This window comes from Halichoerus grypus, chromosome 7, assembly GCF_964656455.1.
Source record: "Halichoerus grypus chromosome 7, mHalGry1.hap1.1, whole genome shotgun sequence".
Classification (NCBI taxonomy): Eukaryota; Metazoa; Chordata; class Mammalia; order Carnivora; family Phocidae; genus Halichoerus; species Halichoerus grypus.
Window position 1 is genome coordinate 28,176,944 of NC_135718.1, and position 14,703 is coordinate 28,191,646.

At 37.7% G+C, this 14,703-nt stretch overlaps 1 protein-coding gene across 3 annotated transcripts in view; it reads left to right on the forward strand.

The window, feature by feature from the left end:
* The window catches only part of CHUK (component of inhibitor of nuclear factor kappa B kinase complex), a 46,754-nt gene that overhangs the window by 24,886 nt on the left and 7,165 nt on the right, over window positions 1-14,703 (forward strand). For all 3 annotated transcript variants that reach the window (XR_013449649.1, XM_036065093.2, XM_036065095.2), the window contains exons 10-16: window positions 482-676; window positions 1,655-1,757; window positions 4,523-4,646; window positions 5,045-5,196; window positions 7,447-7,508; window positions 8,893-9,002; window positions 9,803-9,852. Coding sequence is in view for 2 of the 3 variants with exons in the window: in XM_036065093.2 (XP_035920986.1) it covers window positions 482-676; window positions 1,655-1,757; window positions 4,523-4,646; window positions 5,045-5,196; window positions 7,447-7,508; window positions 8,893-9,002; window positions 9,803-9,852 (796 nt within the window). In the remaining variant the exon portion in view is untranslated. The remainder of the gene's footprint in view (window positions 1-481; window positions 677-1,654; window positions 1,758-4,522; window positions 4,647-5,044; window positions 5,197-7,446; window positions 7,509-8,892; window positions 9,003-9,802; window positions 9,853-14,703) is intronic.

Below are 14,703 nucleotides of genomic sequence, written 5' to 3' on the forward strand. Positions count from 1 at the left end.
CTACGATAAGTTTCTGAGAATAAATAAGTGTTGCCTTTTTATTTTTTATTTTTGAAATTTTAAAAAATTAATTAATTTTTTTTTAGAGAGGGAGAGAGAATCCCAAGCAGGCTCCATGCAGGGCTTGATCTCACAACCCTGAGATCATGACCGGAGCTGAAATCAAGAGTTGGATGATTAACTGACTGAGCCACCCAGGCACCCTTAAGTGTTGCCTTTTAAAATTGGGGTTTTTATTTCTAGATTTTGTACATCCCTATAATTTTGAAACTTTATTCTTTGGATCTAACATCTGCTATAGGAAAGTAAACTCTGCTGTTCAGTTTTCATAATTATGGAAGGAGATCTCATTTTGGAAAATGATCGAACCTTGTTTAGTATAGAGATAATTTTAGCCTTTTGCTCATATTCCCTTTAGTATCTAGCAGTGAATCTTTTATGTAGTAAATGATCAATAATCATTTTTTTCTTATTTGTACAGATAGTACACATCCTAAATATGACTTCTGCAAAGATAATTTCTTTTTTGTTACCACCTGATGAAAGTCTTCATTCACTACAGTCTCGTATTGAGCGTGAAACTGGAATAAATACTGGTTCTCAAGAGCTTCTTTCAGAGACAGGAATTTCTCTGGATCCTCGGAAACCAGCCTCTCAATGTGTTCTAGATGGAGTCGTAAGAGAATTCTAATATACCTAGAGTATAAGAAATCTGTTAGCATAGAGGGATTGCATGGCCTGCATTTTTTTGATGCTTAGTCGGAATCCCCTTGGGGTGGGTGGTGCGCACCTTACAATTCTTACTTTAATTTTATCCTCATTACTCTTATCATTGCTTTGCAAGGTGAACAAAATATGTTTTAAACTTTGTATGACTTTCTCTTTGGTGCCAGTTTTCTCCCCTTTCTTTTTTTCCCCTTTTGTACTTAAAGCCTAGAACCTTGAAATTAGACCAGCAGTGTCATAGATCCTGCCAGAGGATAGATGGATGGTAAAATATTGTGCTCATGACTCTTTTGTTGTTGTTGTCATCGTTTTACTTTATTGAGGCAAATTTTATATATCATGTAATTTACCCATTTCATGTGTACAATTCAGTGATTTTTTTTTTTTAGTAAATTTGCCTAATTGTGCAGCCATTGCTATAAATCAGTTTTAAGAAATTTCCATATCAATAAGATCCTTCATGTCCACTAACTCTTAATCTCCATTCTGTTCACTTCAGGCAACTACTAATTTACTTTCTATCTCTATAATTTGCCTTTTCTAAACACTTCGTATAAGTGAAATCATCCAGTCTGTAGTCTCTTGTGTCTGACTTCTTTCATTTAGCTTATGTTTTGGAGGTTCATTCATGTCCTAGCATGTATCAGAACTTCATTCCTTTTGATTACTGAATATTCCCATTATATGGATATATGTTGTTATGACTTTTTGCTTTTGTCCTTTTGGGTCTGGTGATTGTTTTTCACTTTAGCCCATACTACAGTTATTTATTTTTCCTAAATAGTAATCTAGACCTTAAATCTGTAAGGTGTACGCTGATAAACATTGACATTATTCATTTGCATTTCACATTAGGAAATGTGTGTTTAAGTACTTAGAGAACCTAGTATTTTCAAGCATTTTTTTTTTTTAATTGTTTCTTTTTCAGAGAGGCTGTGATAGCTATATGGTGTATTTGTTCGATAAAAGTAAGACTGTATATGAAGGACCATTTGCTTCCAGAAGTTTATCTGACTGTGTAAATTATATTGGTAAGTATAGCTCATTTACTGACTGAGGTTTAAACCTGAAATAATATAATTTTGACTCAATATGGTTAGTAGAAATGGTCTTTTGGTGTTTCTGTTCTATATCTCATACTTTGGGTTTTTAAGTGTGGTGAAAAATGAATTTATATAGTTTGGAAGGTGAAATGGTAGATTTCAAGTCACCTCTAGATCCTCATTTGGAAGAAGACTTACTTTCCGCAGGATAGGGCTCTTGCAGAAGAATGAATCTCCACTATTAATTAAGCCTACTTTCTAGTTATTCCTTCATTATTTAAGCATGTTCATGTATTTCATTTTATCATATGAATACTGCTTAATGTTCAAATGTTTTCATTTATCCTGTGAAAATTATTTTCTTTGGAAGAAGTGATCAATTTCTGTATACCCAAAACTAAAATCAAGCATAACATTGTAAAATCAAGAACAAAACTGGGCATAGGGCTAAAAATATGTAATCTTTCCTCTGTGTTACCTTTTTGTTAGTTTTTTTAACAACAGTTTTAAATTTACAGCAAAATTGAGTAGATAGTACAAAGTTCTCATGTTATTCCCCTTCCCAACACGTATCGTTTCCCCAGTTGTTAACATCTTATATTGTATAGTACATTTGTTACAAGTAAAGAACCAATATGTAATTATTAGGTAAAGCCCATACTTTATTCATTTTTCCTTAGTTTTTATCTGGTGTCCTTTTTCTGTTCCAGGATCTCCTCCAGGATATCACATTACATGTAGTTGTCTTGTCTCTTTAGGCTCCTCTTGGCTGTGACAGTTTCTCAGACTTTTCCTTGTTTTTGATCACCTTGACAGCTTTGAGGAATACTGGTCAAGTATTTTTTAGGATGTTCCTCTGTTGCAGTTTGTCTGATTTTTTTTTTTTTTCCCCTCTTGATTAGAGTAGGATTAGGGTTTTGAGAGAAAGATCACAGAAGTAAAGTGTCATTTTCATCACATTATATGAAGAGTACATACTTTCAGTGTGATTTATGACTCTTGGTGATGACCTTGGATCACCTGGCTGAAGTAGTGTCTCTCAGGTTTCTCCACCTTAAAGTTTAGTCTCTCCCCCCGCTTCCATACTGTACTCTTTTGAAGGAAGTCACTATGTAGAACCCAAGGAATGGGGAGTTATGCTCCCCCTCCTTTAAGGATATAGTACATAATTTATTTGGAATTCGTTTGCATGTGACATTTGTCTCTTCTCTCCCATTTATTATTTATTCTATCAATATGTATACATGGATTTTATCTTATACTTTGATTATAACCCAAGACTATTTTGTTCTTCAAATTGTTGCATCTTTGGTCACTAGGAGCTCTTTCATTTGGCTTTCTCTGCCTCTTTTACTTGTGCCATCAATTAGGGCTTTTCAATTTTTTTTTTTTTTTTTAGCACTTCCTTTCTGGCACCAAAACATGTTCCAGGTCTATCTTGTATATTTCTTGCCCCAGTCCTAGGATCAGCCATTTCTCCAAGGAGCCCTGCTTGCTTTATTTGGAGAGTAGTGTTAGAAACCAAAATCTGGACACTAGGAGTGCTTCTTGATACTGGAGTATCATTTCTTAGGCCCTTTCATTTTTTAAAATATATGATTTGTGTGTGTGTGTGAAAAGACTCCCCTCCCCTAGACTCTTTTTCTTTAAAGTGTTTGGGTTATTTTGTTTTTGTTTGGTTTGGGTTTTTTTTGTCTGTTGTAGGAAGTCTCAGGAGTAAGAATGGGTATATAAGAATAGAAGAAACGTTACTTTAGACAATTATTAGGGGAGATAAAGATTTTTCCAGATATATGGTTTTATTTTTTTTTAAGTCTGCTTCAGATAATGTGGTTTTTCAGTATTAACCCAGTGTAGTATCATTTCTCTGAATGTTTTCATTGGAAAATAATAACAGAGACTATAATTGCCACCTTAAAGGATAGGATGAATCTCTTTCAATCTTGGAGAATTTCATAATGTTAAAATGGAATTTCAATGAACTTAACATATATCTGCCATAGTTTTATTTTTTTACTTTATTTATTTGAGAGTGAGAGGGAGAGAGCATGAGCCAGGGGGAGGGGCAGAGGAAGAAGCAGACTCCCCGCTGAGCAGGGATCCCAGTGTGGGGCTCAATCCTGGAACTCCCAGATCATGACCTGAGCCGAAGGCAGACACCCAACCAACTGCATCACCCAGGCGCCCCTCCCATGGGTGAAAGTAGCATTTCCTTTACTAAGGGCAAGAGATAACCATCAATAAATAATTTTATATATCTGGCATTGAAGAAAGCATATTTTACTAAATTGCTATTTACCCTATATGTTTTTCTCAAGTTGGGTTGGTAGTCCAGGAGATGAAATTTATTATTCAAAGGCAGGAAAGATGATGGAAAGATTGTGGAGGACATGGGACTTTATTTAGAACTTGAAAGAAATAAAGAATTTGGATTTATGGAGAAAAAAGGGAGTATTCCCTGTTAGATGCAAGAAAAAAAAAAAGATATAGGAATAATTGCGAGCTTTGTGATTATATAGTGATTATTCATTTTTATTTCCCCTCATACCTGGAATAGGGCTTGTGTATTGCAGGTGGTCAGTAAATATATATTGAACTGAATTAAACAGTAAGAATTTATTCTTTCTAGCATCAGGTTCTAGAATCTATGGGAATGATATTTGTATGGACAGGAAATCAGAAAGAATGATAGACAAACTCTAAAATTTTAAAAAGTAACTTCCCTCCTCTTTTTTCCATCTTTTTACATAAAGTACGGGACAGCAAAATACAGCTTCCAATTATACAGCTGCGTAAAGTATGGGCTGAAGCAGTACACTATGTGTCTGGGCTAAAAGAAGACTACAGCAGGCTCTTTCAGGGACAAAGAGCAGCAATGTAAGTGGATTCTGTTGTTTATAGGTGCAATGTCATGTGCATTAATGCTCAAGAATTAATCTTGCTGTTTTCACTAATCAGTATTCCATGCAATACTGAAATATTGGGCTGATCTGAAGTGTAATATTCTGACCAGACTTACAGAATTCTTACTAATGGTCTGAAACCATCCAGTTGCAATAGTTTGAGAGTATTTCCTGAAAGGTCCTGGTATAAGAAGATTGTGTTATCTTAGAATATCACAGGCAGGGAGTCTTTAGAGATTAGATTCTAGAGATTAACTATTTCTCACAGATTGATAATAGAAACTTAGGCTTTGGATTTATGGCAATTTAAGCTATTAAATTTTTGTCCAGTGTTTCTGAAATACTGATTTTTTTTTTTTGGCTGTGGTTTAGGTTAAGTCTTCTTAGATACAATGCTAACTTGACAAAAATGAAGAACACTTTGATCTCAGCATCTCAGCAACTGAAAGCTAAATTGGAGTTTTTCCACAAAAGCATTCAGCTTGACTTGGAAAGATACAGTGAGCAGATGACTTATGGGATATGTGAGTGTTCGGGTAACATGTTTGAAAGAAGTGTTGAATCTCTTGAAGCTGTCTGCTACTTTGCCTTCTTGCCTCATAGCCCATTGTTTTACTTATATTCACATTAGAACAAGAGACAGGTTGCCTCAAGTCATCATAAACAGTGTTTGTACTGAATAGTAGCTCCTTTAACCTTTCGTTTACCAACTTTACTTCCCCATAATTGGACTATAATTGGACTAAAATTGTTTAGCTCCAGAAAAATTCAAAAGCAATTTAAGAACTTTTGATTTTCAAGCCTCATTTTTTTTTAAATTTTATTTATTTATTTGATAGAGACATAACGAGAGGGAACACAAGCAGGGGGAGTGGGAGAGGGAGAAGCAGGCTTCCTGCAGAGCAGGGAGCCCGATGTGGGGCTCGATCCCAGGACCCTGGGACCACGACCCAAGCCGAAGGCAGACGCCTAACGACTGAGCCACCCAGAAGCCCCTCAAGCCTCATTTTTAAAATAGATACAAAGTCTTGGGGCGCCTGGGTGGCGCAGTTGGTTAAGTGTCCAACTCTTGGTTTTGGCTCAGGTTATGATCTTGGGGTCCTGAGATTGAGCCCCACAATGGGCTCCATGCTCAGCATGGAGTCTGCTTAAGACTTTCTCTCCCTCTCCCTCTGCCCCTCCCCCCTGTGCACGCTCTCTCTCTCTCTCAAATAAATAAATAAATCTTTTTATTTATTTTTTTTAAAGATTTTATTTATTTATTTGACAGAGAGAGACACAGCGAGAGAGGGAACACAAGCAGGGGGAGTGGGAGAGGGAGAAGCAGGCTTTCCGCCGAGCAGAGAGCCCGACGCGGGGCTCGATCCCGGGACTCTGGGATCATGACCTGAGCCGAAGGCAGACGCTCAACGACTGAACCACCCAGGCACCCCTAAATAAATCTTTTTAAAAAAATAGATACAAAGCCTGTATTGGGGTGACTCCTTAACCAGGGAAATCTTAAACTACTTATCTTTCTGTAAATAATAACACAAATAATTCCAGGAGTTTCCCCCCCAAACCGCCTACTGTGGAGTCCCATTTTTTTTTTTTAATATAGTACACAGCCTCCAGCTTCTCAGTATTTGACTCCAAGCTCTCTCCCTTCAAATGTATTAAGGAAATGTAAGATGCTGAAGGGGTCACTGCCAATATTTCTGTTTTCTGTCATAAAACAAATTCTTTTTTGGGAAACAAGTCTTGTTTGTATACTTGAGCAAGTATAGGTGCTGAATAAATGATCAGCAGTGTCCAGTTGGGTGAATAAGTTTACCCACTGGAGCTGGTTCTATGATTGATGTTTTATTTCTATTTGTGTATAATAGGCATTCTGGTGAGTGACAAAACACTATAATTATTTCACCAAATTATCTTTGACTAGTCAGTTGTATATTTTATACAAATGTTAAAAAAGAATGGCATAGACCTGTATACTGATCTTAGAAGATCACTCGGGTCTTTAATAGCAGTGATGTTTTAAGTTGGGGAAGCAAGCAAAGAAAGAAAAGCATATAGAGATGGCCTCACTTGTGAGGGAAAAGGGTATGTGTGTATGGAACAAATGATTAACAGTAAGATCCTTAGAGTGGAGAGGAGGAAGAGAGAGTCTTTTCTTTTTATATCCTTTTATAGTGTTTGATTTTTTAAAAAATCACGTTCATGTATTTTTCTTTTTGTCATTTTTAAGAGAAAACCATTTATATTGGTTTCTTAGGGGTGCCATAACAAGTTACTATAAACTGGATGGCTTAAAACCACAGAAATTTACCGTCTCACAGTTCCAAAGGCTGAAAATCCAAAATCAGGGTGTTGGCAGGGTCATGATCCCCCTGAAAGCTATGGGGAAGAATACTTCCTTGCTTCTTCCTAGCTTCTCATGGTTTGCCAACAGTCCTTGGCTCCTTGGATTGCAGCTGCAGCACTGTAATCTCTGCCTCTGTTATCAAAATAGAGCTCTCCCTTCTTATGCCTGGGTCTCTAATCTCTTCTTATAAGGATATTAGTCACACTGGATTAATCAACCCTACTCTTAATTTAGCTAATTGCATCTGCAGTGATCCTATTTCCAAATAAGGTCACATTCTGAGGTACTGAATTAAGACTTCAACATACCTTTTTGGGGGACAGTTCAACCTATAATACCATTTCTAATGTTGATATGGCAAGGAGGTGGATAGATCAGTAATTAAAGCTATGGCTATTTCTGAGATAACCAATTAAGACTTTTTTTTTAGCCTCAGAAAAAATGTTAAAAGCATGGAAGGAAATGGAAGAAAAGGCTATCCACTATGCTGAGGTAAGATCACTAGTTCATTCTATATGCTTATTAATTCCTGAGGTCTCTTTTAGAAATTGTCTTTGGTTTTGGTATGTAGAATATTTTTCATGTTATTCCTGAATATCAGAAAAAATCTAGTAGATGCTTTGTGTACCATAGCTGATAAAAATAAGGGCTTTGGGCAAATGAGATAAAACTGAAACCTCAGGGGCGCCTGGGTGGCTCAGTCGTTAAGCGTCTGCCTTCAGCTCAGGTCATGATCCCAGAGTCCTGGGATCGAGCCCCACATCGGGCTCCCTGCTGAGCGGGGAGCCCGCTTCTCCCTCTCCCTCGCTCCCCCTGCTTGTGTTCCTGCTCTCGCTATCTCTCTCTCTGTCAAATAAATGAATAAAATATTAAAAAAAAAAAAAGAAAAACCTGAAACCTCACTAAACTTCAGTTTCTAGGGGTGTCTGGGTGGCTCGGTTGGTGAAGTGTCTGCCTTTGGCTCAGGTCATGATCCCGGGGTCCTGGGATCGAGCCCCGCATCGGGCTCCCTGCTCAGTGGGGAGCCTGCTTCTCCCTCTCCCTCTGCCGCTCCCCCGGCCTGTGCTCGCTCTCTCTCTCAAATAAATGAATAAAAAAACCCTTCTGTTTCCATATTCTATTATGTGGACTTACCCTTTTTAGTAGGGTTATGCGGATTAAATGGGAGTAAATAATAAATGGTAGTTATTGCTGTTATTTTTATGAGTGGTTTAGATAGGATAGCTATACATCTTGGTTACCTGAAATGGTCCTACTTTATACCTGCCTTGCCATAATTATCAATAGTACTCCCTTTCACTCTCAAAATTATGCTTGTTGGACAATAAATTATATATATGGTCATGCTAGTTTTAGCTCATTCTCTAGGAGGCATATTCCTTCCTCAGCTATTACATCTTTCCATGGTCCCACTAAATTGTTACTCTCCTGGATGCCAGTACTTACCCCAGGGACATGTGTAAGGCAGTTGATATCCTTGGGTAGGAAACCCATTATCTTTATCTTTCTGCATTCTTATTCAAGGCAGTTGGGAACAAGAGGCAGTGAAAATCATAGAACTGAGATGCAGTGGTTTTGGTGGCCACTTTTTCTCTCTCTTGTTAGTGACACCTCTATCTTTTTGCTTCTCAGGAGGAGAAAGCAAATGCTAGTAGTTTACTGTTGTCAGAAGAGAAAAGAGAGAAGCATAGGTATTAAGTCTGTCTTTCCATGAAAGATTGTCAGAATCTGAAGGATAAAAAAGCTTGGACAAAATCAGTGTTTCATATTAAATCATTTAGTTCCCCTACGGTTGTAGCAAGTCATTCTCTTGAGTTCTTTTCTGTTTTGTGTGGTGGTGAGCCTGTCATTTCTTTTGTGTTTCATCATATTTTAGGTGGGTGTCATTGGTTACCTAGAGGATCAGATCATGTCCCTGCACACTGAAATCATGGAGCTGCAGAAGAGCCCTTATGGAAGACGTCAGGCAGACTTAATGGAATCTCTGTAAGTAAGGAAGTCTTGTGTTGCTGGTATTGGTGTCTATAATTTTTTGTCTCAGTTGGTTCTTTCTGTGTATATCTGGCAGATTAAGCCTGTATCTGTTCTTTTCTATAGTTTTTCTTTCTCCAAATATATTGCCATCATATTTTAAAAGGAAGTTTTTCTTAGTCACAGAAATTTTGGAAATAACTTCAGGGATGACCTTTGCTTTTTTAATCAAAGCACCTTTTCATGTGAGTGTTATAAATTTTCAAGTATTCTAAGTTACAAACTATTGCCCTACTTGCCATAGTTCTGGCCCAAGTTATTGTCCATTAAATGCCCTAAATGAGGTTAACTTCCTAAGTGAATCTGGATAGAAATTTCAGATTTTTTTCCCTAATCACAGGCCTTCATTTTTGCCCATTTAAGTGTTTCTGATACAGGGATGTTGTATATGTGATGGTAGATCAGAGCAGATATGAAGTATATTAAACTTTGCATTTTTATTTATTTATTTTTTAAACTTTTTAAAAAAGATTTTATTTTTAAGTAATCTCTACACCCAGCATGGGGCTTGAACTCATGACCCCAAGATCAAGAGTTGCATGCTTTACTGACTGAGCCAGCCAGGGGCACCTAAACTTTGCATTTTTAGATCTTGCTTATTACTCAGTGAAATGCTCTGTAAAATGTTCATTGGCAATATGTACTTGCTTTAAAATAGGTTTATACTCTATTCAAATAATATTGTTCATTTCAAGTTGTTAATTATTAGTCATTGAATTATCTTCACTTTTGGAAGCATGTTTTCTCTTTCATAGGGAACAGCGTGCCATTGATCTGTATAAGCAGTTAAAGCACAGACCTTCAGGTAAGACACTTATCACTGTACACAAAGGCATTTTAGGAAACCATCACAAACTTAACAAATCCAGGGGATTGGATTTTAAAACAAGCTGCAGAATAAATTCCAGTTTTGGTATTGCCATAGAGCTGTTTATGGTATGGCTTTTAAGTTGGTGAGAATTTGAGAGATTAGGAAGGCAAAGTAACAAGAAAATTGGGATTGAAAACTTTTTAAAGGGAAGTGAAAGGAAGGAATGAAAGAGAAAAAAGGAACTCAAGGAAGAGGAAGAGGAAGCAAGAAAATGTGTGGAAAGATGGAAAAAATAAGTGCTGCTTAATATTAGAGAGGTTGGAAAGAATTTGATATGATGGATTCAGGTGTGGAATGATCAGAGGGAAGGCCCGTGTGCGAGGCCAAAGCAGTGTACTTTGAAAATTATGCCTTCATCTGCACCTGGTTACTGCTTATTTCATTGGCAAAACAATTCCTGTTGAACATTTGCTGAATACAGAACATGGTCTGTTGACAAGAGCATTGGAGTGGTAATTGGAAGGCTTGGATTCTAGATTGGGTAGCTTACTGACCAAGTACCTAATTTTCTTGTAACTCATTTTCCTCTTCTGTAAAATGGGGCTGAAACCCAGCTTTCCTAACTCAGTGAGTGTGTGTAGCAATGTATGTGAGAGGCTGTTTGTGAAAATGCCTTGAGAAGTATAAAGTATTATGTATCTGCAAGATATTATCCTTCTGTTAAAAATTGATTTGTTCTGATGGGTTATGGAAGAAATAAAGGTGAAGCCTGTGCCTTAATTTGGTATATATACCTAAATTACCAATAAATAAGTGAAACAAAAGACGTAAGTTTTATACTTTAAAATTTACAAACATATGCAAATTAATATCCATCCATATGAAAGTCTATCTTAACAAATAATGTGATCTCCTCTACATTGGTTTTTATTGGAGTGGAATTTGTTAAGTTTATTCCTACAGACATTTATGAGGTACATATAAATAGGCACCTAACCCTGCCTGGGGTCAGGGATGGTTAGAGGTTTCTTGCAGGAGATGACATCTGAGATAAGCCTTAAAGGATAAGTAGCAGTAGCTAGGTGAAAGGAGCTGGGCTCTTGGATATACAAGTATAGTCCGTAAAGACACGTATGTGTAACACTTAGCATGTTTGAGGAAATGCAGTGACTGGATTGTAGAGTTTTGGGAGAGAGAGGCTGGATCAGATGTGGCTGGATCATAAATGATCTGGTATGTTATGGTAGAGTTTGGATTTCATCATGATGGCAAAGAGATACCTTAAAAAATTTTAAGCAGGGGAATGGTACGACCAGATTAGCATTTCATAAATACAGCTTTGGTAGCAGTGCACATAGTGGATTAAAGTGTGGCTAGATTGAAGACAGGCATTGGTTATAAGGCTGTTGAAATAATCATAACTCAGTATAGGGTGGGCCATGAGTTAAGGCAGAGAGCCTGAACTGTGGAGATGGGGACAGAGGAGGGTAAGGGTGAGAGAGACATTTAGGAGGTAGACCTGATAGTGTTGGGTGATGGATTGAATATGGATGGCTGGAGCTGGAGTAGGGAGTCATGATACCTCCCAAGATTCTGGCTACGGCAGCTGGGTGCATAGTCAGTAGGACCACTTACCATAATGGGAAGTATAGAAAGGATGGCAGACCTGATGGGAAAAGAAGATGAATTCATTTTTGTACTTGTTGATGTTAGGGTGTCAGTGGGATATTGAAGTAGAGATGTCTAATGAACAGTATTAAATATATATATGTAGGTATTGTATATGTATGCATGTATATATAAACACCCATACATATATACACATGTACGTATGTATATGGATTTAGTAGAGAATATGGGGCTAGATATTTAGCTATTTGGGAATGATCAGCCATAAGAGTAAAGTGATCATCTTGAAAAAGTAGGTTGAGTAAGGAAGCCAAGGATTGAATCCCAGAGAATACCAACATTTAAGAAATGGCTAGAAGCAGAAGAGCCAGCAGAGAAGATGAGAAATGACCAGAATATATAGAAGGAATGATATGATAGGAACAGGACAGAGAGAGTTTCAAGAAGAAAGTGATCAGTCGGGTAAAATGCTTCAGAGGTGTGGGTAATAAAAATGATGATGTAAATATTCATTCAACTAGCAGTTTGGACATCATTGTTGATCTTGGCAAAATATGGCCTTTTGGGAACAGAACTCAGATTATAGGAGGCTGAGGGAGGAATGAGACAGGAAGAAATAGAGAAGTCAGTCTAGACCAGCAGTTCCCAAATCGTGGTTTATGAACCCCTGAGGATCAATGAGGACAAAACTATTTTCATAACCCTAAGACATTTGCCTATGTTGACATTTTCACTGATGCTGTGAAAGCATTGGTATGTAAACAGCTTATACCTTACTTAGCATGGATCATGGCACTAGTACCAAACTATGCAAGTAGTCATATACTTTTCACCACTATGCATTCACAGTTAAAAAAAAAGTTTCATTTAAGTATGTCCTTGATAAAGTAATAAGAATTCTATTTAAATCTCAACCCTTGGGTACATGTCTTTTCAATATTCTGTGTGATGAAACGGGAAGTGCCCCTAGAGCACTTCTGCTCCATACTGAAGTCTGCTGTTTTTCTCAGGAAAGCCACTGTGGCAGGTGTCTTCTCAAAAGTTAATGAAGCATGGGGGCACCTGGGTGGCTCAGTCGTTAAGCGTCTGCCTTCGGCTCAGGTCATGATCCCAGGGTCCTGGGATCGAGCCTCACATCGGGCTCCCTGCTCCGCGGGAAGCCTGCTTCTCCCTCTCCCACTCCCCCTGCTTGTGTTCCCTCTCTCGCTGTGTCTCTCTGTCAAATAAATAAATAAAATCTTTAAAAAAAAAAAAAAGTTAATGAAGCATGACTGTCACTTTAAGGGGAAAAAAAAATGTTAGTTGGCAAAGATAAAATTCCATATTTCAGGCAAAAAAAATAGAATTTAGGAAAACTTGTATCCATCAACTGAAATTTGTCAGCTTCTCAGTACTTAAACTTTTTTGATGAGATCAGTGGTGATATTAAAAAGACTTGGAAAATGTAAAACAAGGCCAGTTTTCTCACTAACATTTTTTGGAAAATAGTTATTTTTAATAAAAATGTGTTAACAGGTAGTGAGTTTTTTGTTATTTTTATTTTTATTTTTTTATTTTTTTTAAAGATTTTATTTATTTACCTGAGACAGAGAGAATGAGAGAGAGAGAGAGCACATGAGAGGGGGAGGGTCAGAGGGAGAAGCAGACTCCCCGCCGAGCAGGGAGCCCGATGCGGGACTCGATCCAGGGACTCCAGGATCATGACCTGAGCCGAAGGCAGTCGCTTAACCAACTGAGCCACCCAGGTGCCCCATTTTGTTATTTTTAAATAAATATTTTTAAACAAGAATTTTTGAGTGTATAGGGATCCCGAGACCAGTAAGTTTGAGAACTGCTTATCTAGGCTATTCTTTTCAGAAGCTTTGCTGTTAAGGAAAGAAAAGAGGTGAGGAGCTAAGTGATGTAGAATCAGGGGAGGTCAGTCTTCAGAAGGTAGACTTGAGCATATTTATGTGCTTGGGGCCAAAAGCCTGTGAAGAGGGAGGTCCCTAAACAAGCTTGAGAGGCTGACTCAATTAGGCTTGCTTCCACTGATATTAGAGGGATTGACGGTGTGGATACTAACACTTTTGTGGGTGTAGGGGTTGGAAGGTGAGGCTCTTACTGTTGTGGCCTCCCATCCTGAAGTAAGAAGTGGGGTTAACTGTTAACAGAAGAGGTGATGGAACAGAAGAGGTGATGACTACATAGATTTAAAGAGTACGCTAAAGATTTTTAGAAGCTGGTGTGTGCAGTGGAATATGTTGCTGACCCAGAACATTTATTAAGAATCCAGAGCAGAAGTGAAAACCTGTTTAGTAGTGACAACAGAGGAAATGGTAGTATAATTTTTTTGTTGGTGGTGTTTAGTGGCTTGGCTGCAGGAACTGACAGAGCAGATGGTTAGACTGATCCAGGTTTAGGATTTTGCAGAAAGTGATATAAGTGATAGAAGTTATGGTTAGAATTAAATAATTGAAACTTAAGATTTCAATAGAGCAAGTCTAATTCTTTTTTTCCCTTTAATCAATGTTCATTACTCCCAGTCTTCTGGCCAATGAATTGGGTATTGCAGATAAAGATACATAAAATTCCATCCATTGGCTCAGTCAAATTAACTTCCTGTAGTCAGTGATAGCATTTGTTTGTTGTTGTCGCCTCTTCCTCCTCCCCTCCCCCTCCTCCTCATTATTATTATTATTATTATTAAGGATTTTAAGTAATCTCCACACCCAATGTGGAGCTCAAACTCACAACCCTGAGATCAGGAGTTGCACACTCCACCGACTGAGCCAGCCAGGCACCCCTGGATTATTTTTATAAAAACTTTGCAGTAGCCCTGTCAGCATACTAGCATATCATAGAGCCTAGAAAGAAATTTCGTATCTGGGTAGCTTCTTTTGATCATTACATTGAGTGACAAACTAGTAACAAGAAGTTTTGTCTATTGTTGGAGCTTATGTAGTCATAGTTGATACATGGTCTCTGGTGTCTTTTCTAGCTTAGAGTTGATTTGAGACTCTTGTTAAGCTAAAAATGGTGAAAAACAACTTTTTTCATTTTGTATGCTGGAGAAGGTGAATGTTCTGAGGTCTCTGACCATCTAAATGAGCTAGTTATATGGGGAAGCTTTCCTGGTCTATGGGATTTAGGAAGGAGTGCTTTTGGGAGAGGAGCCTGTTTGGAATCTCTGTATCTGGTTGTTAATAAGAGAGAGACAAAGAGGGACATGTGTGG